Genomic DNA, 27,569 nt, shown 5'->3' with positions numbered 1-27,569 from the left:
GTCGCTAGGTTAAAATCCTGGAACTCCCTTCCTAACAGCACTGTGGGTGTAACTGCCATATGGACTGCAGCGGTTCAAGAAGGCAGCTCACCACCACCTTTTCAACAGCAACTAGGGATGGGCAATAAATACTGGCCCAGTCAGCGAAGCCCACATCCCGTGAATGAATAAAAAAAAGATTGGGGAAGTTGGGACTATTTTCCTTGGAGAAGAGAAGGTTGAGAGGAGATTAGATGGAGGTATTCAAAATCATGAGGGATCTGGACAGAAGAGATAGGGAAAAACTGTTCTCATGAGTGGAACGATTGAGAACAAGGGGGCACAGACTTAAGGTGATTGGCAAAAGATGCAATGATGAAATGAGGAAAATCTTTTTCACCCAGTGAGTGGTTAGGATCTGGAATGCACTACCTGAGATTGTAGTAGTTTCAATGAAGACATTCAAGAGAGTTCTTGGATTATTATCTGAAAAGGAAAATGTGCAGGACTACAGGGAGAAGGCAGGGAAGTGACAATAGGTAAATGCTCCTATGACACAGATATGATGGACTGAGTAGCCTCCTTCTGTGCTGCAGCAGTTCTGTGATTCTGTGATCTTTAAATTCCATTAAAATAGGCAAACAGAATCTCAGTTCAATATTCATCGGAATGATGCACCAATGATAATTCAGCATTCCCGGATACTATATTGCAGAGTGTCAACTTAAATCCTACAGTCAGGCACTGGTACAGGGCTTGAGCATCATGACTTTATGACCAAGAAACAACAATGCAATCAACCAACATTTAAGTGGTGTTTATCCTCTATCAAATTGCAGCAGAAATGGGATGGTGAACCCTATTCCCACTTCAGAGCCCTGTCTTTCTTCCTACTCACTTTTAGGAAGCACAACTGTTTGTTCCAATCACTTCTGTGACATACAAATAGTGATATACTAAGGAGGGGCCATGAATTTCTGTCCTTCTGCCTATGTCAATGTCGCTTCCTGTGGCTGCCATGAAGAAGTGAACAGTGAGCGCTGGGAGGCAGCACTAATGGCCTAAAGAAACACCTAGAAGGGAGGGGGTCTTGTTGTGGTCTTGTCTTCATCCGTTTCCAGTCACCTATTGAAGGCCACTGTCACGGTTTCAAAAAATTGGGCCATATCCGTACTTTTTTGGATCTCCTGGTGCTGCAGCGGCATGCCCATTGCAAGATCACTAGTGTCCTTCGTGGCATTGGGAGGCGGTGCTGATTCTTGCTGTCAGCTTCCTGCTGGGCGCCCACTTTGAGTACTTAGTCAGCTTAGACTCAGAGAAATGGGTAGGAACTGAAGTGGATATGGAACGATGACCAGAAGTGCCACCCCTCTGGAACTCCGCTCCAAAGGGGAGAATTGTTTCCTTTTCCATTACTCTTATTGCCAGTTACACAACAGATCTTTGGTTTCTGACAGCAAATCAAGGAATAATTAAAAACCAAACCAATACTTGCTTCTTTCTCTACTAAAACTGATAATCTGAGCAGTAATAGAAACACACTTACTGTTAGAATCGTCATTTAGTCAATTGGCAAGGTGCAGATATGCTTCATCCAGTTTAACATTAAATCATGTGGGCTGCTTCTGGCCACAGCTTCTTTCCACCACCACCCCCCACCCCACCACCTAGGCAAAAGTGCCTTGAAGGTTAGTTTGGATAAGAAAAACAATAAACTTTTCAAGTTTGAGTTTCATTCAGGTTTAAAATAATACTCTAAAAATAACGTTGCTGTTTCAACATTCAAATACAATTACCTACAAAAATCAAAAACTAAAGAAACAACTAACATTTGGAGATATAAGAAACAAATTGAAAGATCAGATTATAAATATAGTTTAATGTAATTGCATTTGGTAATAGCATTCACATTCCTCTACGAATTGCGTAAACCCCTTTCACTGTCTTGCAGCTAAATGAGAGATTTATATTAGTTTGTAATACATATTTGATGATTTTTGTTTGCACTGCGATTTAATTTCTCTATTCGTTAAATCCTCAATTATTTACAGTAATATATTTCTGTAGGGGACCTCAGCATGCCCAGTACATGGTTTGTTTATGTTTTTCACATAAGGATGGTCACATTAAACTACAAATTAACTACATAAAAGCATCAATGGGACAGCATTTTGCAGCAAACAGGAGCATGAATTCTGCTTGTAGTTTCCCTCTACATAGCTTAGTGATGCAGGGGCCAAATGCAGTAAATCCATTTTCACCCCAGCTAACTTTAGAGAAAGAGCACAAACTAGGTGTTGAAATTAACATTGATTTATATTAGGCTCAATACCTCCAACAAGGTATGTTTGCCTAGTGAGACACCAGAGGAGTTCAATTTGGAAATATTTTAACAGAATGTTCAAAAAAAAGGTCCTTTGATCAATCCTTTCTTACTTTTTCTCTATCAAGTCGCTCTTTGACCTTGATCAAGCCTGTGACTGGACTAATATTGAAGTAGTTGTCTGAGTCACCATTCACAATGGAGAACTGAATCTGTGCATTGGTTTGACTATCAGAATCTTCTGCCAGAACCTAAGCAAACAAATTCTCAGTTAATATTAAGAAATGTCATGAAAAAATAGCAATTCTATTATGCTCAAAATTCAGAAATGATGCAATCATAAACTTTATACTCAAAACACAAGCAATGAAACCAAAATATATTCTAAACACAAAATACTGTGGATGGTTGGAGATCTGAAATAAAAACAAAAAGTACTGGAAAATCTCAGCAAGTCTGGTAGCATCAAAATGTATTATGGCTGGAAGTATTTGCTGCCAATATAGTTATACACTGAAATATTAACAATAACAACTTAATTGCCACTCATATGATGCCTCTAACTTTGTAAAATATCTCAAGGGGTAAAAATCTGGTTGAGGGAGATGGGGAAACAGACACCAAAATGTTTCAAGAGATGACCAAAGGTATGTTTAAAAGGTTTGTTTTGAAGAGGATTTTAAAGGTGGGGAAGGATGTAGTCGCTATAGCTTATGGGGCTGGAAATTTGTCATGTAGCACTGCTTCAAAGTGGTGCTGTACAAACTACGTTGATTCCCTGAGGGCAGACTGTGCTCTGTCTACTATCTGTGTGGGTTTCCTCATTGACATAATTGAAGGAACCCTTGTGGATTGCGCAGGTAGCAGCCTGCGGCGCTGTCTGTCCCTAGGAAATTGACACAGTCTAAGTAGTACCACTTTGAAACGACACTATGCAAACATTATTTTAGCCAAGTGCTCTGAAAGATAGAAGGTCTAAGATAAGTAGGGCAGCATAAGGTTACAGAGCTGGAGTTGGGGGCAGTGGGAGGGGGGCTGGGGTGGGGAGAGCTCAAAGTGCTGCAGTCAGAGTTGATAGTTGGTTTGAAGTATACAATGAGGTGTAATGTAGGGAATGTGGCAACTATAAATGAACTGTAACCGTATTTTGCGCTTTGCCCTGGTTCCTAGTGGTCTCTGGTTGTTTGGTTGTACGACCCTGTATAGAAGGCCCTAGGTCTGAAAACACAGGCAGCACTTGCTATCATGGTGGGAGAGGCCTCTGATTCAAGTTATGTTGATGATGCACTTTGGTACCCTGAGGGAGTCCCAATATAAGCATATCCACAGTACTTACATGGGAAGTTGAAACTTCTGATTGCCAATTTTGCCCTGCTCGAATTACTCTGTAATTCCAAATGGCAGTGGGATCAGGTGGCCAGAACCATGGAGACTTGGTCTGCTTGCGCTATACTTACATCGGCTTTTAAGTGAATTTACTTAGAGTTTTTCACAGCAGGTATAAAATGTAACACTAAGTAAATCACCTGGGGTGTCAAAGCACTTCAGAACCCACAGCAATGTTCACCCCTTCCCGGCAATGCTTGCCCCCGCCCCACAACATGACAATGTTCTCCACCCCCACCCAACAATGTTCAACTCCCTCCCAGCTGAACAATGCCCACCCCTTCACCCCTGCTGTGGACATTGTTCACCCCCTCACCCTGGACAGTGCTCACCCCTTTACCGCCACCCCCATTGGACAGTGCTCATCTCCTCACTCTCCCCCCCCCACAACTCCACGCTGGACAATTCTCATCTTCTATCCGGCAGTGCTCACCCCCTCCAACACCACTCTCCAGACTCACCTTCTGGAATCCCTGGCTCCTGCCAACATTGGAAGGGTCAGCATTGTTGGGGAGGGGGTTGAGCATTTTTTTGGGATGAGTGAGGGATGAACACTGTTGAGAATATTCAGAAAGAATATAGAGAAGGAAAGTTAAAACCTGTAGCCACACTAGATCCCAGTTTGGCTTGGACAAGATTAATTTCATGGGACAGGCTGTCCTCATTTAGAGTCAAGCTGGATGAGATCTTTTTGAAGTGTGGTGTTATACCCAGAACCATGTAATAACAGCGATAAATGGCAGCTTATCCAAGAAGGGTTGCATGCAATTATTCATGGCTTGTTGAGCATCCCAGCAAATGTCCTGGAATTTGAGATCAGGGTTCAACAAACAGAGTGATTTTGTATCCAAGACTAGTTTTAAAAGCTGTCATGCTGTCCATGAAGGTGTCAGTTCCAAACATTCTCAAAAGAACATGACTGGGTAATGCTGCGACCGCCAGGTCATCAGTGAAGGTATTGATTGCGGGATCTCTTCATCAATGTCCTGAAGCACATCCTCCACGCTAAGTGGAGGGAGGGAGTTAACACTGTCGAGGGTGAAAGGGGAGGCTGGTAGGTGGGGGGGTGGTTAGCACTGTCAGTGGGGTAAGGCTGAGCAATTTGAGGTCGACAGGTCCATTTAAAAACAGTGCAGGTCAAAGAACTGAAGATAGACCGTAAGGGGTGTGTCTTCAGGTCATGACAAGTAAGGTTGTATTGGAATTACACGAGACAATTTGCCTCCTGACTTGGTTTGTCCCTGTATCCTGCAAGAAGGTGCAAAGACTCCAGTGTAAAATGGCAAGTGGGCAGTTTAGATCATAGTCAGTGTCGGATGCACCCTCTCCGCCACTGAAATGTATTTTAGTTGCTATATATAGCCTAGAAATTGCAGGAGCACCTTTGCATTGCTAAAAGTACAGCAGCACAGAAGTTTCTGCATGAATGACCCCATTCCAATTCCTGGGGATGAAGTCATTATCCTGTTAAGGATGTAATAGTACAACAGGGTGCCCAGTGAGTGCAAATTCTGGAATCTTGGAACTCTGTGATGAGGAGCAAGAGAACAGACCGGCCAAAGAAGAAGAGTGGGAAAATATTTTTTTTGTTGCCTCATTGGTGATTGAACCAGAATAAAAAGACAACTGAACTATCTGGAATTGAATGCCACCTTATTTCTGCTTGTTGGCGTCCACATATAGCTCCTAATGGCAGAATATCTGGCAAAACCATGGCAAGCCCAGGAATGTCCCCAAGTGAAGTTGGATGTTTGCACCCCTGCTCTGGTGGAATTTATCTTGCCTGCTTCCAAAGGGTGAAAATTAAGAAAGATGAATTCTATCCCAGCTCTTCATCCCTCCACCTGCATTATACCTGACTACTCAGGAAGGAAGGAAAGTTCAAAGCTTTATTTTATGAATGCTATTTAACATTTTCTTAGTAATTGCTCCGTCTTTGTATTTGTTAACATACTGGAAAGTAGAATGTTGTTAAATGCCTTTGCAATATTGAATGTTACCCATCATTTTTGCAACTGCAAATCAGTATGATACTCAAGAACCTTTCTTCACCACATGGATGAATTGCAGTGTAGAAAAAAGCATTAATAAAAAGACATACCATAACTATGGAATCTCCAACAGATGCATCTTCACTGATAACGGCATTGTATATCTCTCTGCTGAATTTGGGTGCATTATCATTTACATCTGTTACATTGACATTTACGGTAGTAAATGCGCTCAGCGAAGGATAGCCTCCATCTCTAGCTTCAATTGTAAGGTAGTAACCCTTACAAGTCTCATAGTCAAGATACTCAATTACAGAAATAGCTCCTGTGTTTAAACAAAAAATCAAAAAAATGTCAAGCAAATCTAAACCTCAGCCAGAAAATATTAATTCCAAACAGATGTATTGTCATACTGTAATCAAGATGGCAACCATAGTAACTCTCACTGGAACAAAACTTACAGTAAATTGAACTGAAGTCAATCAAACAGAAAATTGGGCGGGTGCAAAAGGTTCTGCAGATCCATTATTGATCATTTTCCACTATTTTCAAAGTTGGAGTTAATTTAAAAACAATTTGTTGATCCAGATGATCTTTCATGCTCTCAGCTGTTTTCTAGATTTAAGCTCATTCATATGAAGGTATGAGTCGAAAATTCTGAGCAGTCAAGTAACATCTCATTATAAATGTAAAAATGCTTCCAGAACTTGAAGATCAAATATCATATTAATATTAATGCTTAAGTTAATTTTGATGCAGTATAATTTAGTACACTGCAATAAATGTGCATGTCAATGAAACATCAATATATTTAATACAGAGTGCCTACAGTTTTCAAATGTTTGGGGAATGAATTTTCCTCAATTATTGAACATGTTCCATTTCTCATGAAAATTGGCTGTTCGGAGCCACTTGTTACAGTCTAACTTCACCAGTAAACTGATGTGGTTTGAAAGAAGAGCTGAATGTATTATTTTTACCTTTTTGAGGGTCAATTTTGAATTTTCCATGTTCATTACCAGATCTAATATTGTAAGTAATTTCTGCATTTGCACCAATATCCTTGCTGGCAGCATACAAAACTAAAATTTCAGTTCCCAAGTCTACATTTTCAGTAACTGTGGCTAGATAATCTCGCCTCTCAAAAACTGGTGGATTATCATTGATGTCCAGCACGATGATAGTAATTGTGGCAAAAGCTGAGAGTTTCCACGATATTCCTTGATCTGTGGCTTTGACGGTGAGATTGTACAATGCCTGCTGCTCCCTATCCAGTGGCTTTTCCAGACTGACGATTCCGGAATACTTATCAATGGAAAAAAATCCTTCAGCAGTGTCAACAAGTGCATATTCTATATCTCTGTTTGGGCCTGTGAACAAAATAAATACTTTTTTTAACCTGCTATTGTATTTCAATGACAAAGTTTACAACATGTCAGTAAGTACAAACATTGGTGGCTCAGATTTTCACAATAATAATTATTAGTTTTACAGTTAAGGCTATGCAATAAAAAGATTGCATAATTTATATTAGATATTTATTACTGTAATATGCAAAAGTGATTTTGAAACATGAATTACATAAACATTTCTGGATTAATAATTCTGAACAATATGAATTATTAAGCCAATTATGTGCACCTTTTTCAACCAAAGAATAATATCCAGGAGGCAACACCATAGAACGAATACATTAATGTTCACAGGACACTACAGAACTAAAACTTAAATAGGTAATGTCAAACAATATTTCTTAAGCTCAACAGCTCTGTTTGGAAATTACATGAACATGGAATAAAATACTGAAAGACTATGGGCTGAACTTAATGACCACAGCTGTGGCCCTGCCCCTTGACTGGAAAGCCACCAGCAACCATGCTGCGGCCATTTTCGGAAACCCTGACAGGGGTAAATGTCAATCAGGCAGTTAATTGCTTGCAACTGGGGATTCTATGCCTTTAAAGGCAAAGAGACCATCTCAAAGAGCTGCCAGCCAATCAGAGGGCCAGCAGCCCAAAACTTCCAGCAGCGCCACCAGGAGAAGTGGCCACAGCTGGTACTGTAGGAGGCTTAGGGCAGAAGCCATGCAGCATGCTCTGGAATTAAGTAAGTGGGGTCAGACTCACTAGGGCCATTCAGGCAATTCCCAGATGAGGAGCAGGGATTTGTTAGTGAGGGCAGGAGCGGCCCTTTCAGCAGAGGCAGCATGGGAGGGCTTTGGGGGGGTGGGGGTGTGGGGGTCCCTCAGTGTGCCACAGAGTCCCCAAAGAGAGCAGTTCCCCAGGCCCATGCCTGCACAGAGGCCACCAGTTTTTACTGGGGGACGTCCTCATGTGGCATATGGCCCATGCCAACTGCTGTTAGAATACCAATAGCAGCAGAATAAGGCTCTTAAGTGGCCATTCTCGTCCTTCCTCGCCCCTAATGTAATCGAGGGGGTGGTTGGGAATGTGACAATCACTCTGTCCCCAGCCTTGTCTCCTGATTCTACAGCCCACCCTGCCTACTAAGCCACACCCAAGGGGGTGGGATGTTGGATTCATGCTCCACCCTATGTGAAGGCAGCATTGTAGTTTTGTTCACAAACTAATGTAGCAGCAGAATCTTGTGAAGCTCCAGAGAGTGGGAAACAAGGCAAAATTGTGTGGGAGGCCAAAAGTCAGCTTCTTGACAGTGGGATGAAATTACAGAAGCAAATTGGCGGCCGGTTTGAGCTTTCTGATGGCAAGCATCTAGAACCTCTTTTTAATATATTTGCATGTCATGCATGCTCATGAAAAGGCAACCTTGCCAGAATTAAGTATATCTTTCCAAATAAGTAATCAGCAAGCGAGAAACATGTTCCTTCAAATTCACAACTGCTTAAACGTGGCATTGAGCAGGTGAAGTAGTCTTCCTGGTGGAGTAAGAGTGAGTAGGAGCTACTTTTACTTTTTTTGGTGAGATTTGTTCAACTACTAGAGAGGAAGTATTGATGACTGAGATCGGGTGGTGGCGGTCAATGGGGAACAGGGCATAGCGGACCCCGGGAGGGAAAGAGAGAGGTGGCAGAAGTCAGGTCTAGCATAATTGTGGGGAGATAAAGAGTTATACAGGGAAGGTCAATGTTGAAGCACTGAGAATCGAAGGTAACAAAGGGAAGGTTAAGGATGATAGAGGGAGGGTTGAGGATAATGAATGGCAGGCTGAGAGTAACTGTGAGAGCCTACAAGAGGCACTTCCAGTCCCACCAACGACAACCTCGCTGCTATTATTGTATCATTATGCATCATATCATTCTATCTATGCTAATTTTAGCAAAGACATAAACCTGCATAGATTGTGGTTCAATATTGGGAGAAAGAGGCTACAGACTATTTCTTTCTGTTTACCACTGGTTAGTGAGAAGATGGATGTTATCTTTTTTAATATTTTAGGGAATATTGTGGTATGCTGTAAAGAAGTCTGTGTGTGTGTTCATGGGTAACTAAACTGGGGGGAAGGTTAGAAAAGACAGCTTCTCTGTGTGAACTGAGAGGTGAAAGGTAAAGTGTGAGATGCATGCAATTGTAATGAGAGGCTGTGGTGAAGTTGGAATTACAAGTAATTTGGGTTTTAAAATTTTCATCAGGTGATAAATAAAGATTTGACTTTTCAGCTGCTAAATTTCAATGGGAGTTTAAGGGGCTTTTACAACCTACAAAGGTTTCATAAGTAAACAAGGAAAAGTTATTAAATTTTATTTATCCCAAAAGTGGGGGCAATAGGGAGACATGGAAAAGTTTTATATTTTGGAAAAGCCGAGTTCAAAGAGGTGCTTAGGACAATGGAGTCTAGGATGAAAGGGAAAAAAATATATTAAGGAAAGATGTTTAGTTGAGTAGTGTTGGCTGTGTGGGGGAGATGTCCTGAGACCAGCTCTGTGCTGAGGAAAATTGTGAATTTGAAGCAGCCATCCAGTTTCAAGCCAGAGAAGTCTTTGGGGTGAATTTTTCCTATGGTGGGCAGGCTGTTCGGGAGCGGGCACGGAGCCGATTGCCACCCGTGATCAGCTGCGCGCCGCCATTTTATGCAGGCGGGCCAATTATGGCCCGCCCAGCGTAACGTGTGTCCAGTAGTGCTCGCCACAACCTGTGAGGACGTGGGGGTGTGGTGGGGAGGAGGGGCCTGCGCTCTTCCCCGCATGCGCGCAAAAGAGCGCAGCAACCTCCCTGAGGCATGGAGCTACCTGAGTGGGATTAAGTTGACAATAAAACTTTTTATAAATGAAGTAAAAAATTATTTAAACATGTCCCCTCATGTGACAGTGTCACATGAGCTGGGACATGTTTGTGAATTTTGCAAAACTTATTTAATTATTTTATAAAACCTTCAGGAAAACTAATCCCGCCCATTGATTAAGTTTTCCTGAAAATCGCAAGGGCAAGGCCGCTTGGGCTCTTTGCCTGCCCGCCAACCTGAAAGTTGGATGGGCAATGTTGTTAATAACTTTAATTATTTTGTTAATGGACTTAATTTACCCTTGACAGTTCAACTGGCGTGGACCATCGAACGAAATATCTAAATGACATCGGGATGCATGCCTGACATCATCATGCATCATTTTACGTGTCGGTGTGTTGGGCCCGCCCCTGCACACTAACGGCAATATTGTGGCCTTTGTTTTCAGAAAGCAGTCTGTTTCTGAACTTCTATTTCGACTGGAGAGTGGAAGAGAGTGCGAAGTTGTGTAGTATACTTTATTATTAAAGTTTTTGCCTTGGGTGATATTACTGGATTGTTATGGTTAAAAACCAATAAGGGAGCTGTTCCGAGTAGTTTACTTGTGTGTACTGACCAAGTGTGTTTTCTTTGGGAAAGTTTTATAAGAGAATTTCAACTGTGTAATTTTAGTTCTGTCGAAGGGTCATGAGGACTCGAAACGTCAACTCTTTTCTTCTCCGCCGATGCTGCCAGACCTGCTGAGTTTTTCCAGGTAATTCTGTTTTTGTTTTGGATTTCCAGCATCCGCAGTTTTTTTGTTTTTAATTTTAATCTTGGTGTTTAAGTGTTTTTTCTTCTTGTTAATAAATCTTTTAATTTTAAAATCCTCAATGTGTTAATGAGATTCTATATTTCTTGGATGAGTAGTTTTCCCATCATTTTCAAAATACAAACCAAAAAGATCATGATCAGTAAGACAAGTTTCCCTCTGGGATTTGGCTTGCTCAGCAAATAAGACTGGCTTGCGGTCATATCAATCAGTGATTCCTCCTATTCAGTAACCAGGAAAAATATTTTTGAAAAAAAGCATTTTGTTTATGAAGGATCAATCGACCAAATATAGGGTGAAATAGTCCCAGATTTGCACTAAGTACGGTAGAAGGCAGATAAAACAATTTTTTTCCCACTGGCCACAATGGCAGCTTTTCATGTCATATCGTCCCAAACCCGTCACATTAATTATGCACTCCTGGAAACATGGTGGGCAGGCTCTCATTCGCATGCCACGCCATGCCATCATCTCGCTGCTTCATCACACCGGGCATCATATTTAAAGTACAGCCGCGCACGCACCTCTCAGTGCTTCTAGCCCATGACTGCTGCAAAGGCGACAGGCCCTGAAGGCAAAAAACTGCAGCCCTAGGTTCAATAACACATCCCTCAAGCACCTTTTGGACGCAGTGGAGGCTCGCCGTGATGTCCTCTACCCCGTTCTGGCCACAGGATGGGCAGCAACCTCACTAATCCGGCTTGGGAGATGGGGCAGCAGTGGTAGGTGTCAATGCTCTGCAAAAGAGGACAGCCACCCAGTGCCACAAGAGGTTACCCACCAGGGTAAATCACTCTTCTCATCACTCTCAACTCACAGTCACAAACCCATCATGAATGCAAATCCAATTTCCCATTCACCAAGACACCCACGCCTTACCTTCCTTCTGATACTGACTATCACAACATCTACTTGACCACAAGACCACCATTTCATTATCCAACAAACTAGCTACTATGCCATAAAAAAGTCAATTAATCACTACATTCCTTTGGTGCCAGTCTTGTGATGCCTTTGCCTGGCCTCGTGTTCTGATACAGTGCTACCTCAATGGCTGCAGCATGGCTAGTGGATGGCTGCTGACTTACAGGGGGGAAGAATGCAGGTGATCCTGGAGCATATCTGAAATCGAGGTCCTCACGGACTTTGAAAACAGAGCCATCCAGCTGGCGGGCAAGGATCTGGACCGGTCCTGTGCTGACGGTGAGGTTGGTGCTGCTCTACCAAGTGAGGATCCAGCAGTGCAACATCCATCACACAACCATGCTGTGAGTCATGTGAGCTGTTTCACAGGTCACTGCCATGCACTAATTATCGTCCCTCGCTTTCGCAGGCACATCGCCCAACATCCGATGGCGTACATGACCCAGGGCCTCCAACCAACCCGAAGAAATCTCTGAAGAGGAATCTGGAGGCACCCTCATTGAAGTCCCGTCATAACGCTAACCCACACCATCCACCTACGCAGAGACATACACCTCAGCAGGATCTAGCTTTGGAGTGGCCTTGGGATCACAATCTGGTGAGCATATCGCACTTTCTGATCCACAGCAGGCGGCGGCAGGGACTTCCCAGGTGTCAGGCACTTGGAGGACTGCTGGAGGCCAGAAATCTGCTTAGTCCGAGTCAGAAGGTGAGTCTCTGCACTCAACAATATCACAGTTGACGGAGCTGCAAAGGCAAACCGGGAACATCAAGAAGGGGTGTCCGCTACACTCCTCAAATTGCATGGTATGATGGAGGAGTCCATCAGCCTACAGGCTGAGGTGATATCGCCAGCATGCCAATGCACCAAGGTCAACACCGGTAGGATGACGGCTGCCATGGAGACCTTGGTCCAGGGCTTTGCTCCTGCACTGCTGCATGGGCTCAACTCCATTGCTGATGCCATAGTTGGCCTCCAACAGTGTGTACGCGAGATGGGCGCAGGGCAGCTCGATCTCACTCCAGCTACCCCTTCTCTTCAAAGATTCAGCCGGGGCCCTTGGGCACCCATAGCGGGGAGGATCAGCAGGTGCACACCCAAGGGGCCACCAATCCAGGTGACTCCGGGAGTGTCCTGCCCATCCGCATTCCCTCTTCCTGTGAGTCCAGCAGCTCCAGCTCCACAGGCCAAGGAGGGTGCCACTGCCATAGAGCAGGACCCCAAAAGGAGGCCGGGAGTCTTCAGAGGACACCTGCCAAAGTCATCACAGTCAAGGCATCGCAGTCAGCAGGCTGCCTCCACCTCCACTGTGGATGTCTGGGCAGCACCAGGCTGTGGCGGCAGGGTTAGGAAGGTTAAGAAGATGTAGTTGCACAACCTGGGCATGCATAATGTTCACTATTGTTAATAAGCTCCCAAGAATGTCTCCCTGCCTGTGGCTCCTTGTTCTGATGAGCAGTATTTGTATCACTCAGGTTGAAACCTTTCTGCACAAGATAAAGGCAGGTGTCTCAGTCCAGGGCATCTTCCCTGTGCTCTGTGCGGCCTTCAGACCAAAGTGATGGTCCAGCCTCACACTCTCTGGAAACATTACTGATGCCTGCACCTTGACTGTCCTTGTCATTTTTGCCAGAACACAGTGGGCAGGCACCACAGAGTTTTGTTATTCTCTCTGTGTACTCTCCACGCCTTTAAGGTGGGGCTGGCCCCTATCCCTTCAGCATCTGCTCCAGAATGGGTCAGGTGCTGAAGGTAGACAAAGGATCAAATGCTTTTTTAAGTTTTATGGCTGCGTCTCTATGATGTGACCCTGATCACAGAGCACAAGTGAGCTGCCCTTGGCCAGACAGGAGTCAAACATTCTTAGAGGCCGTGTGAAATCAATGGCTACCTATTGACTATTAGGGCCTCCACTGTGTCTCCATGACAGGAGCATTATCACAGAGCGTATATGCACTACCATAAGCCAGACTGGAGTCAAATGTTCACAGATGCAATGTGGGGATCAATGGTGTCTCCTGACTGCATGTCGTCATCATCCTCCACAAATCTAGCAGCTATAAGGACTCCCAAGTAGGCCTGCCTCATCTAGTCAGTGCGAGGGCCTTATTTCCATCATTGTTGACTTCGAGGACTTCCTCACTCTCATCACCATCGACATCCTCCTCATCGGAGGAGACCTCCAGCTCCTGCATCGCCTCCACAGCTAGTTCCTCTCCCTGTTGCAGCAGGCGACGACAATGCGAGATACCCTCTGCGAACTGTATGGCAGGGCTCTACCAGACTGGTTCAAACACCGGAACCTCATTTTCAGCATCCCGATGGTTTGCTCTACAAAGTTGCGAATTGCAGCATGAGCCTTGTTATACCTTCACTCTGCTGCAGTCTGAGGCCACTGCACGAGTGTCATCAGCCACGGCCTCTGTGGGTAGCCCTTGTCCATGAGGAGTCACCCCAATGGAGCCTGGAAGACATCAGGGATCTGTGACTGACAAAGAATGTAGGAGACGTGGATACTCCCTGGAAACCCTGGGCAGACCTGCAGGATGCATTTGTGGTGGTCGTGCACCAACTGCACATTCAGCGAATGGAATCCCTTGCAATTGACATAGTTGACCGTGTGTTGTGACGGAGACCTGAGCACCACGTGAGTGCAGTTGATCGCACCCTGCACATGTGGGAATCCCGAGATCTGGGCAAATCTAATCGCTCTTGCATCCTGGCTGCCCTGGTCCAGGGCGAAATGTTCCAAGTTGTGTGCCCTCTCGAAGATGGCATCTGTGACCTCATGGATGCATTTGTGGGAGGAGGCTTGTGATATCCCACAGAGGCCACCTGGAGCCCTGATAGGACTGGTGTAGAAATTGAGTGCCTCGGTCACTTTCACAGCCACTGGCAGTGGATGCCCTCCATGTCCACCTGGCACCAAATCTGGCAGTAGCTGGCAGATGTGACTGACCAGTTTCCTAGACATGCTCAGTCTTCGGCAACACTGGTTCTCAGTCATCTGCAGGAATGAAAGGTGGCGTCTATAGACTCTTGGTCTAGCTAGGTGCTGACCAGCGATGGCTCACAGTGGCTTTTCGGTGGCATGGGCAGGAACCCCAGCTGCCCCTTCTTCCTAAGGCTGTTCCGCCTTCTGTGCAGCCAGGCACCTCAGTCGCTCTCTTCTCCATCATCTACACTCTCAGTATGCCACAAGGCATACAGTTAGTTCATCAGGCTCCATGATCCTGATGTACTCCTCCTGCAGGATGAAAGAGAGAGACACGTGGGTTAGCATGGGTGTACCAAGAACTTCTCTTGGTTAAGTCTGATGGTCCCTTAACGCATCCTAGAGAGTGCTGGCCACCATTTGGATGGCCCGAGATTAGTGCACTGCATGGCTGACTGAAACCCCCACCCTCCTCCACCTGATCGATTGGCAGCAGCTTTGCCCATTGGACCTCTTGCTGTGCTCTCAGCTCAGGCACGGGAATTCTCCTGATCCACACTACAAGGTTGGACTGTTAGTTTGAAGCATGGAGCCGACATGGGGCCAAACTGGGATGGTGACATTGCAAGGGCCTGTGAACGCCTCCGCCAGTGACTGCTCCACAGCCAGATTTAGCAAGGAGATTATACAATGTGTGCAGTCGTCCAATTGTTCTGCAGACCACTAAAACACTCATTACTTTGCAGTTTGTGCTTGAGAAGTGAAAAGATCTGGAGCACTTGATGGCACTTTGATGCCTCTGAGTTGCTTCAGCGGGTAGATGAGCTAGGAGCCCGACTCCAATCATATCAATGTGGCTGCGCCTGAACTGTCTCAGCTGCAGAGGAATTGTCACTTTATACAAGGTGTCTCTTCTGCATGGCCGCTACCCTTGCCCACACAACCCCCCCACCCCGCACTTGCTTGTGCACTACCTTCAACTGCAGGGAAGCCTTTGTGCCCCCAGCCCATCCAAAGTCGCCTCAACCGCAGGGCAGCCTTTGCCCCTGCCCCCAATGTCTCCTCAACCACAGGGCACCCTTCCCCCACCACCACCTCCAATGCGCCTCAACCTTGAAGTCCAAAAGGTATCCCTCGCGAGCATTTTGCAACATTAATGTGCACAAGCAAGTGCGGGGTGGGGGGGTTGTGTGGGCAAGGGTAGCGGCCATGCAGAAGAGACACCTTGTATAAAGTGACAATTCCTCTGCAGCTGAGACCGTTCAGGCGCAGCCACATTGATATGATTGGAGTCGGGCTCCTAGCTCATCTACCCGCTGAAGCAACTCAGAGGCATCAAAGTGGCATGCTGATGTATTGCTATGAGGTTCCCGACGTTTGACAATTGCAACTGGTTTCATAAAGTCATGAAATCGATTTTTGCCCTTTTCGCCATATTGTCTGTGCACATCACTGAATGTGCCCGACGCCAGTGAGCACAGATGATTCTGCCCGTAGTGTCAATCACTGAACGAAGAGCAGAATTTCAAAGTTTGAGCACAGCAGTGACAGAAGTGAATAGTTTAGGGAAATTTTCTTGCATACTATTTGGATGCAGTGGCAGAAGCAGAGAACAAGCCCTTTCAGATGCCCAATAAGGGACAGCAAATTTTCCATGCCCCGCTAAGCAGATGTATTGTCATGAATTTGGATTAGGAGTAACAGCAAATCATCAGGTAGGATAGGCATCATATTGGACTTCCTACCTGTAACCGCCATCCATGCATCAAACTTTACAATTAGTATCCCTTTACTATTGGTGGCTTGTGCCTCCTTAGTTAAACCATTATTATTTGTCACAAATGCTCTGTATCAGTGCTGATGTTTATGCAAGTGTGAAATGAGCTAGGTGTTCTCTTTAGATCTGCCCTATAAACCACTGTATTCTTGTTTTGTAAGAGTGGGTGTGCCATAAGCAAATTTATAAATTTGCATTCTGCATAACTATATGTACCTATGCTTTGCATTCTGTATAACTATATATACTTATGGGGCATCTTCTGGAGGTCCCCAGCATCACAGATGTCAGTCTTCAGCCAATTCAATTCATTCCACGTGATATCAAGAAACAACTGAAGGCACTGGATACTGCAAAGACTATGGGCCCTGACAATATTCCGGCAGAGGCACTGAAGACTTGTGCTCCAGGACTTGCCACGCCCCTAGCCAAGCTGTTCCAGGACAGCTAAAAAGCACTAGCATCTACCTGGCTATGTGGAAAATTGCCCAGGTATGTCCTGTACACAAAAATCAGGACAGATTCAGCCCAGCCAATTACCACCCCATCAGTCTACTCTCCATCATCAGTAAAGTGATGCAAGGGGTCATCTATTAAGCAGCACTTGCTTAGCAATAACCTGCTCATTGACACCCAGTTTGGGTTCCAACGGAGCCACTCAGCTCCTGGCCTCATTACAGCCTTGGTTCAAATATGGACAAAAGAGCTGAACTCCAAAGCTGAGGTGAAAATGACTGCCCTTGACATGAAGGCTGCCTTTGACAGAGTGTGGCATCAAGGAGCCCTAGAAAAACTGGAGTCAATGGGAATCGGGGGAAAACTCTCTGCTGGTTGGAGTCATACCTAGCACAAAGGAAGATGGTTGTGGCTGTTGGAGGTCAGTCATCTCAGCTCCAGGAGTTCCTCAGGGTAGTGTCCTCAGCACAACCATCTTCACCTGCTTCATCATGACCTTCCTTCCATCTCAAGGTCAGAAGGGGATGGTCACTGATGATTGCAAAATGTTCAGCACCATTCGCAACTCCTCAGATACTGAAGCAGACAATGTCCAAATGTGGCCAGACCTGGACAATATCCAGGCTTGAGCCGACAAGTGGCAAGTAACATTTGTGTCACACAAGTGGCAGGCAATGACCATCTCCAACAAGAGAGAACCTAACCTCCGTCCCTTGACATCCAATGGCATTCTGATTACTGAATCCCCCACTATCAACATGCTGGGGGTTACCATTGACCAGAAACTAAACTGGACTAGCCATATAAGAGCAGGCCAGAGGCTAGGAGTCCTGTGACAGGTAACTCACCTCTTGATCCCCAATGCCTGTCCACCATCTACAAGGCACAAGTCAGGAGTGTGATGGAATACTCCCCACTTACCTGGATGAGTGCAGCTCACACGTCACTCAAGAAGTTTGACACCATCCAGGACAAAGCAGCCAGCTTGATTGGCACCACATCCACAAACATTCACTCCCTCCACCACCAACGCACAGTGCCAGCAGTGTGTACCATCTACAAGATGTAATGCAGGAATTCACCAAGGCTCCTTAGACAGCACTTTCCAAACCCATGACCTTCCAAACCTTGTCCATCTAGAAGGACAAGGGCAGCAGATAGATGGGAACACTACCACCTGGAAGTTCCCCTCCAAGTCACTCACCATCCTGACTTGGAAATATACATTGTTCATTCACTGTCATTGGGTCAAAATCCTCAAACTCCCTTCCTAACAGCACTATGGGTGTACCTACACTACATGGACTGTAGCGGTTCAGGAAAGCAGCTCACCACCTTCTCAAAGGACAACTAGGGATGGGAAATAAATTCTGTCCCAGCCGGCAAAGCCCACATCCCTGAATGATTAAAAAGAACTGACATATATGGACAATTTGATGTGGCATTTTGTGTAAATCATTAATGTTTAATAAGTTAAATAGTGGTTTAGCAGCAGATTGCCCCAAAGTCTTCAGTGCATACCTCAGAAAAGAGTTCCCAGTTTAGCTTCTGAAAAAATCCAGTTGGTAGGATTTACCCAGGACTCTGTACCTCTACCTGGTTGCCCAAAGGGTAGACACTCAACTTACATGTTCAAATACCCACCTCTGGCATCTTGGATCTGTGCCTTGTGCAGGGGGAGAGAGGAAGTTGGCATTTAAGCACAATAAATTATCCCTCCTATTTACCTATTATGTAATTCACTAGCAAAGTCATGGCTCAATCTGTGAAATGAGCTGTATGACCTTGTCACCCAGCTACTTCACCAAAGTATTTGTCACAGAGCAGCTAAATTTTGCATCATATAAGCTGATTAAATGGTTCATTAGACACTTAAAAAGTGTGTAATTGTGTGATTTTCTTTTGTTCTCACTACAAAAGTACATTGGACATGATTGCCAGTTTATAAACTGAAAGACTCTGGTATTTTATTTGCAGTTTATAAATAGCTATTTAAAGAAATACTAAACAAAGTGGAAAATCAGCCAAAAACTACGATGGCCATTCTTGTGGTCCTTCTGTAGACCACTTAAGTTAATTCTGCAAAGAAAATTGATTTCAGTTTAACCTTGCACTATGGTGTATAAATCCATCTGCAATACAACATTATTGCGTTTTCAAGATAATGGATTCATTTTGTGCAACACAGAAAGATGTTTCCTCAACCTTACTTCACTATAGATTAGAATGCTGTATATAGTATTGTGTCACAATGGAGTTGATTTAAATTAAATATAGAGTCTGGGTCGATGGATGCCAATTGCTTTGTTGACCTGATATTTTGTACTATTTCAGGTGTGCAGATAATTTGTTTTAGGTCTGCTTTAACTCTCAGCTGCAAAGATAATGCTCCCAGTTTCAGGGTTTTGGGGCCAGTAAAACTGAGGTTTACATTATCAAAATCAGATCGCACAAAGATCTTTCTTCTTATTAACTCTAAACGTTCGTAAGGAGATAGGAATAAATAGTGTCAGCTACACTTTCCATGGGTCAAGTACCAGAGAGAAACTATATGGAAGAAAGAGTTCCCTCACAGCTGTTATTGTATTTTGGTCCACAGATGCTGTTTACATGTTTCAAATGCTATAAAGTCCTGGCAGGGGGTTATTAATAGCTCTATTTCAACTTGAAAAATTATATTGTGATCAACGATATTTTCATTCAATTAAAATACACCTAGCTCTTAGGTAAATGACTAATATATATTTAGATAGTAAATAATGCATACAAATTCTGTATTTTAATAATATAGAAGGTTGATTCCTCCTTTGATTTGTATCTTGATATAATCCAGCAAATAGCAAAATATTGTGGCTGTTTTATCTCCATTTTCAGGTCTTATGTCAAGGATATTCACTTCGAAAGATAAGATGATGTTAAATTTGGAGTAAAGCCAAATTAAGATGTGTACAAGATTCTAACTTTTCAATATGTGAATATATTTTGAGTTCTCACTGAAAATGAAACTGCAATGAGTTTTTGAATATTAGCAGACTTCATTTTTACCAAATAACATTATGTACAAATTTTTCCACTTCAAACCAATAAATTTAATTCCTGTTCAATTTAATTAAATGCCTAGAATATGAAAATATGTAGCCAAAGTGGCTACAATTATCGACGTCTCCTGTTACAATTATCCCTCATATCTGACACATTTAAATGTAACAGGAGTGGTCAGCAATTGTAGCCACTTTGTCTACTTCTTTTCATATTCTGAAATAACCTGAGGTTAAATTGGTTGCATTGAAAAACAGATCAGAGACTGTTACAATCATTGTTTAATCACAATTTCCTACATACAACCTCATAGAGCACCACTCATAATCAAGGTACAAAAATGCTTTCCTATTTAGTTCAAGTATTTGATGAAGGAATTTGTGAACATGGAAACAATGTTAAAAGTATTCAATCTGTTACTAGCTACACTCATGGCATAATATGGGTCAGTGGTTATGTTATAAGTTAAATTTTTACGATTAGGTTAAAGTAACTTTTAGATCAATAATTGGCATTTAGTTTTACTAACATTCAGAATTAATTTCAGTAATTTCTAACATAACAAGGCAGTTGGTAGCACAACGGGAAGTTCCTTTGCCCAGTTGGACCATTAAGAATCCTACAGTACCAAATGACAACCTTCAGCCTCCAATCTGTTGCATAAAACAGCTCTTTCATGATTTCCAATTGCCAAGTTCTCATTGTAACATTGTCTGTTTAAATTAATTCACATCTCTCTCCATTTAGTTTGCCAAACATATTTCATTAGATACTGACAGATACCAATAACAGCTGACCACCTCAGGGCAACATGCCCCTAGAGTAGTATGCGGGCAACAGCTCTCCAAGCAAAAAGCAGTGACACAGGCCATTGAACACCTGATATCACTTTACATCATCTTAACTCTCCCTCAAAGAACATTCACATGATTCGCAAAAAACAGCTGCACAAGAGCTTAAACTGATATATTTCACTGTGTGATTATTATAATCAATGAATAGCATGAAATTTGATGCATTGCTTTCTTATGCTAAGTAAAATGAAAAAAAAAACATTTGGTGCTTATTTATACATTGTGTTATTTGTGATATGTGAACACAGTGGGAACAAAATTGTGTTCTGTAGCACCCGTCTTTTCGGTTTTATGGGGAAGGGAGGCAGAATGCAGGAGTGGGTGTGGGCAGGCACACCTCTGATTGGTGCCCCCAGTTGGGGGCACACCGCCATTTTACATGAGTGGGCCAATTAAGGCCCGCCCAGCGTGACGTCCGCCAGGAAGTGCTATGCGCTCCCTGTGCAGGCAGAGGTTATTCCCTCAGCCAAGAGTGCGTTGTTTCGTGCATGTGTGCAAAAGAGTGCACTGATCTCCCTGAGGCTAAGTGCTGCCTCAGGGAGATTGGTTCCAAATTTTAAAATGTTAATGGTACAAAAATAACTTTTCCTTGACATGTCCCCTCATGTGGCACTGTTACATGAGTTGGGACATGTTCATCACTTTAACTCAAACATTTATTAAATTATCAAAAAACCTCATGAAACCTCATCCCACCCGTGGATGAGGTTTCGTGCTTTTTCTGAAGCCCACCAGGTCTCCCGGCTTGCCCACCAACCCTAAGGTTGGACGGGCAGGTTCATTAATTAGGTTAACGACATTTTAAATGGCCTCAATTGGCTGTTGACAGGTCGGCGGGTGCACAGCTGATTCGGCTGTGCCCCCGCTGACCTGAAAATGGAGATGATGCGGGGTGACATGGAGAGTTCCTCCCGACATCATCCCGCGTCATTTTACGCATCGGTGAGTGGGCTCTGCCACCCCCCCCCGCGCGCGCGCACACACACACACACACACACACACACTCACTGGCCTAAAGATCCCTGCCCCGGTGGTGTTTACGTTCCAAGGTGGTCCCACACCAAATGCCACCTTGTTGAGGACAATAGTGCACTGCAAGTATGGAGAGTAGGCAGATCATGATGTCAGTTAGTGCGTAGCATTGATTTGACACCAGTGCTGTTATTTTTTGACCTTGCTGTTCCAGCTAACAGCCCCTCTTAAAGGCACACTGCTAAACGTTTGTTCAGAGTAGGAAGGATTCCCCCACCAATGATGTGCAGGTTAGTTGCTGATTGATTTCTACTGGCTGTAGAGTTTGAGTTTGTAGAAGTGCTTGGTGGTTTGAGGAATTATTTAAAGTTAGTGAAATTGACAGGGAGAGGCACTGCACATGGAGAAGACCCGAATTGTGACTTCACAGTTCTGGGTGGACCACTTGCTCTCAGAGATGGGTGCTGTAATAAGAATTCCCTTTGGCCTGCAGCATGAGAGGGAATTAGAACAGCAGCAGCAAAGAGTACAAGGTGCACACAGAGGGAGGAGGAGGGGGAAGAAAAGGTTCCTTCCGGGGATCTTGAGGAAGACTTCCACCTAAGCCAGAAAAGTGTGTTGGCTCTACTTTACAAAGGAAATGCTCACAGAACTCTGCCATCTTTTGTAACCAGATTAGCAATCTCAGAGCAGGGCAAGGGCAGTGCTGCAGGAGGTGTGAAAGTGACCTGGCCTTGAATTTATTTGCATCTGGATCCTTCTAGGCTGGAGCATCTCTCAGTTTGTTTCCCACAGCTGTATCAAAGAGGTGACAGATGTTCTTTCTTCAAGGAGAGGGGACGTCATTACCTTTCCTGTGAACAATGAGAAGCAGGAGGAGCATGTCCGTGACTTTGCCAGGGCAGTGGGCATCTCCGCTTGCAGTGGACCATAAATGAAAGGTTTTGCAGAAACTGCATCTCAATGCTGTGATGTACTACAACTGCAAACATTTCTGCTCACTGAATGTGTAATTGGTGTGAAACCATGCTTAGGACATCCTGTTAATAAATGCCTGCTACCCTGACAAAAGTCACGATGTTCATTTCTGCAGCAGAACAGAGTTCCCTCTGTCTCCTGCCATTACATCAAACCCGAGGATGGTTGCTCAGCGATCCACTATGTACCTGGCTCACAACTCCACTCTGCAACCCAAGCACATGTGGTGGGGTATAGTTGTCACATGAAACATCATAGAACAGACCACTGATGTGCTAAAGCAATGGTTCGACTGTTTGTACCACTCTGGCAGAGCCCTCCAGTACTCAATGGAGCCTGTGTCCTGATTTGTGGTGGTCTGCTGTATCATTCAAACCTGGGTGTCATGAGGGTGCAGCCGTCTTGGTTATGGCGAACAGTTTGGGAGGAGGAGGAGGAAGAGGAAGTGAAGAAAACGGAACTGAAGAAAGAGGTAGAGGAATAGGAGGAGGAGGAAGGGAAAAGGCAGCCAGTAGATCCCTCTTCTGGCCAGGCTGTTAGTAATTGCCTCATTTGATGATGGTTCCTATGAATGCAAATCCAATTTCCCATTCACCAAGACTCCCACTCATCACTTTCCTTCTGACACTGACCATCACAATATCTACTTGATCACAAAACCACCATTTCATAACAACTTTATCCAACAAACTAGCCACTATGCCATAAAAAAGTCAATTAATCACTATATTCCTTTAGTGCCAGTCTTGTGATGCCTTTACCTGGCCTCATGTTCTGATACAGTGCTACCTCAGTGGCTGCAGCATGGCTAGTGGACGGCTGCTGACTTACAGTGGGGAAGAATGCAGGTGATCCTGGAGCATATCACTGAGCAGCTCTGGGCTTGGAAGACTTGGCTTTGGACTGCACTGCACCAGCATGGGCTGCACCAGTCTCAACAGGCCAGCTATCTGACAGAAAATGGCAGTGGCGGAGTGGGAGTGGCGGGAAGGTGAATGCTGTCATTTTCAGAGAGGACACCAGGTATGAAATTGTCCCAGAATTGCACTAAGTGCGGTAGCGGGCAGGTAAAAGAACATTTTACCTACTGGATGCAATGGCGGTTTTTCACACCATATCACCCCAATCCTACCTCATTAATAATGCATTCCAAGGAAACACACTCTTTCGCTGGCAGGCGGCCTCTGATTTGTCTGCCACGTCATCATGCCGGGCACCATATTTAAAGTGCAGCCATGCACATACCTCTCAGTGCTTCCAGCTCAGGACTGCTGCACAGAAGAAATCTCCCCAAAAGACAAGACTGCAACCGCCCTCCCCACCCACCCTGTTTCAGTAATGCATCCCTGGAGCGTCTTTTGGATGCTGTGGAGGCCCGCCGTGATGTCCTCTATCCCCGCTCTGGCCACAGGAGCGGCAGTAACTTCACCAATCTGGCTTGGGAGGCGGTGGCAGAGGTAGTCAGTGCCAACACCCTATAAAAGAAGGCAGCTACCCTGTGCTGAAAGAGGATGAAAGATCTCCTCTGTTCTGCCAGGGCAAGTCACTCTTCTCTTCATTCTCAACTCACACACTCATAAATCCATCACACATCCACAGGGCTCTCACTCACTGCCAGTTCAAGGGACATTGCCATTCATTCTCTCGCACACAGCTTCATTGTCTTCGTCCCATCCATGGGACCACTCACCACCCACACATTCCAGGCATACTTATCATCTGGCCTGGTATGCATCCTGCTTACATTCTCTCCATCTGTCTTCATGCAGGACAAATTGGCAGACAAGTGGGAGAGGTCGCAGACAGGTGGAGGAAAAGCGGAAATCAAGGTCCTCATGGATATTAAAAATAGAGTCACTCAGCTGGCCAGCAAGGACCTGGATTGTTCCTGTGCTGATGGTGAGGTCGGTGGCGCTCTACCAACTGAGGATCCAGCAGTGTAACATCCATCATACAACCATGCTGTGAGTGATATGTCCTGTTCCGCAGTCCCCTACCATACACTAATTATCTTTCCTTCCTTTCTCAGGCACATCTGAGAAGCAGCCAAGGGAGTCCATGACTCAAGCCCCAAAGACAACTCAGTTTCAGCAGATTTTATTTCTGTCACTGAAGACCTGTCACAGCACTCACCCATACCCTCCGCCAGCACAGAGACACACACCTCAGTGAAACCAAACTTTAGAGTAGTCTCAGGGTCACAATCTGGTGAGCACAGCACACTGTCTGATCCACAGCAGGTGGCGACAAGGGCTTCCCACTTTTCCAGCTCTCGGAGGACTGCTGGAGACCTGAAATCTGCTAAACTCGAGTCAGGTGATGAGCCTCTGGACTCGTTCACACCTCAGTTGCTGGAGCTGCAAAGGCAAGCTCGAGAACATCAGGAAAAGGCGTCTGCTGCACTCCTCAGATTGCATGGTACGATGAAGGAGTCTGTCCACCTTCAGGCTGAGGTTATAGCGCTGGCATGCCAACACATCAAGGTCAACACTGATAGGATGATGACCATCATGGAGAACTCGGTCCAGGACATCGGTCCTGCACTGCTGCATAGGCAGAACTCCATTGCTAACGCCACAGTTGGCTTGCAACAGTGTCAACGCGAGAGGGGTGTGAGGCAGCTCGATCTCACTCCTGCTTCCCCTTTTCCTCAAGGAGTCAGCCAGGGGCCCTCAGGCACCCATCAGGAGGAGGATCAGCAGATGCACAATCGGGGCCATCCACCCAGGTGACTCCGGGAGTGTTTGGCCCATCTGAGTACCCTCTTCCTGTGATCCCAGCAAATCCAGCTCCACAGGCTGAGGAGGGTGCCACTGGCACACAACAAGGCCCTGAAAGCAGGCCAGGGCTCTCCAGGTCTTGGCCCTCCAAAGGACCCGTCAAGGTCATCACAGACAGTGGGTAGCAGTCAGCAGGCTGCCTCCACCTCCGCTCTGGATGTCAGGGGAGCAACAAGACAGGGCGGCAGGATTAGGATGGTTACGAAGGCGTGGTTGCACAGCCTGGGCACGGGTGTTAATCACTTGTACATAATGTTCACTACGTTAATAAACTCCAAAGAATGTCTTCTTGTCTATGGCTCCTTGTTGTGATGAGCAGTGTTCGCGTTGCTCAGATGTGAAACATTGGTTCCTGCACAAGATCAAGGCAGGTGTCTCAGTCCAGGGCCTCTTCCCTGTGCTTTGTGCTACATTCCCAGCACATTGATGGTGCACCTTCACAGTCACTGGACACATCAGTGATGCCTGTACCTCGATGGGGCTCATCATTGCTGCCAGAATGCCCTAGGCTGGTGGCACAGAGTTCTATCATTCTCTCTGTGTGCTCCCTGCATCTTTGAGGTGTGGCTGCCGCCCCCCCAATCTCACTAGCATCTGTGTCTGGTGACACCGTGGTCCTGAAGGGTTCAGCTCACGATGGATGCCATAGGATCAGGAGAAGTTAAAGTTTCCCCGCCGCATCTCCATGATATGACTTTGTTCACAGAGTGCAAGCAAGGTGCCATCAGCCAGACATGAGTCAGACATTCGCATAAGCTATCTGAGGATCTATGAAGTGACCCCACTGCATGTCATCATCATCCTCCTGGAATGTAGGAACTATGGGCTGATAGGAGCCTTATCACAGAGAGTATGTGCGCTGCCATCAGCCAGACAGGAGTCAAATGTTCACTGTTGCAACGTGAGGATCTATGCTGTCTCCTCACTGCATGTCATCATCATCCTTTACGAATCTAGCAGTTATGAGGGTCTCCTGAGCACTCGCCTGCCTCATCTGTCCAGTGCAAGGGCCTCATTGGCGCCATCATTGCCTTCGAGGACCTCCTCACCCTCATCCCCATCAATGTCTTTCTCAACAGAGGAGACATGCAGCTCCTCCATCTCCTCTTCAGTGAGTTCCTCTCCCCACTGCAGCGCTGGGTTATAAAGGGAATAGCAGCTGACGACGATACGTGATACCCTCTGTGGTCTATATTGCAGGGCTCCACCAGGCCAGTCCAGGGACAGAAACCTCATTTTCAGCATCCCGGTGGTTTGCTCCACCAGGATGAGCCTCATTGTACGTTCTCTTTGCTGCAGTCCAAGGCCACCGCACGGGTGTCATCAGCCATGACCTCTGCGGGTGGTCCTTGTTCCCTAAGAGTGAACCCTGCAGCCTCTGTGGACTCTGGAAGACATCAAGGATCTGAGGCCTACTGAAAACGTGGGAGTTGTGGACACTTCTTGGGAACTGTGTGCAGACCTGGGGGACGTGTTTGTGGTGGTCACACACCAGCTGCACATTCAGCAAGTGAAAGCCTTGCGGTTGATGTAGTTGACTGCTTGTTGCCACAGAGATCTGAGCGCCACCTGAGTGCAGTCGATGGTACCCTGTACATGTGGGAAAGCTGACATCTAGGCAAATCCCACCACTCTTGCTTCCTGGCTTTCCTGATCCCAGGCGAAATGCACAAAGTTGTGTGCTTTTGTGAAGATGGCGTCCATGGCCTCATAGATGCACTTGTGGGTAAAGGCTTGCAATATCCCACAGATGTCACTTGTGGAGCCTTGAAAGCAACCACTAGTGTGAAAATTGAATGCCATGGTCACTTTCACACTCACTGGCAGTGGATGAAATCCATGTCCCCATGGGCCAAATCCTGCAGCAGCTGGCAGATGTTACTGACAATTTTCCTGGACATACGCAATCTTTGGCAACACTGGTTCCTGGTCATCAACAGGAATGACAAGCTAGACCCTGGGTCTAGCTAGGCACTGACCAGCAACAGCTCGCTGGGGCTCTTCAGTGGCATGCACAGAAGTCCCAGTCACACCTTCTCACTTAGAGTGCTGCTCCTCCCTCTGCCTAGCCAGGCATCTCCATTGCTCTCTTCTCTTTCATCTCTGCTCTCTGTAGGCTATGAGGCATACAGCTAGGTCACCAAGCTCCATGCTCCTGACGTA

At 45.4% G+C, this 27,569-nt stretch overlaps 1 protein-coding gene across 1 annotated transcript in view; it reads right to left on the bottom strand.

Moving 5' to 3' along the window:
• Positions 1 to 27,569, bottom strand: part of LOC121283992 (protocadherin Fat 3-like) — a 619,931-nt gene that overhangs the window by 89,510 nt on the left and 502,852 nt on the right. The window contains exons 15-17 of the mRNA XM_041198874.1: positions 6,660 to 7,049; positions 5,790 to 6,004; positions 2,416 to 2,553 (exon numbers count right to left, since the gene is read on the bottom strand). Coding sequence (XP_041054808.1) covers positions 2,416 to 2,553; positions 5,790 to 6,004; positions 6,660 to 7,049 — 743 coding nt within the window. The remainder of the gene's footprint in view (positions 1 to 2,415; positions 2,554 to 5,789; positions 6,005 to 6,659; positions 7,050 to 27,569) is intronic.

This window comes from Carcharodon carcharias, chromosome 11 (assembly GCF_017639515.1).
Source record: "Carcharodon carcharias isolate sCarCar2 chromosome 11, sCarCar2.pri, whole genome shotgun sequence".
In the NCBI taxonomy this organism is placed as follows: Eukaryota; Metazoa; Chordata; class Chondrichthyes; order Lamniformes; family Lamnidae; genus Carcharodon; species Carcharodon carcharias.
Note: the sequence above shows the minus strand (reverse complement) of the source record. Positions and strands in the feature narration are given on the sequence as shown.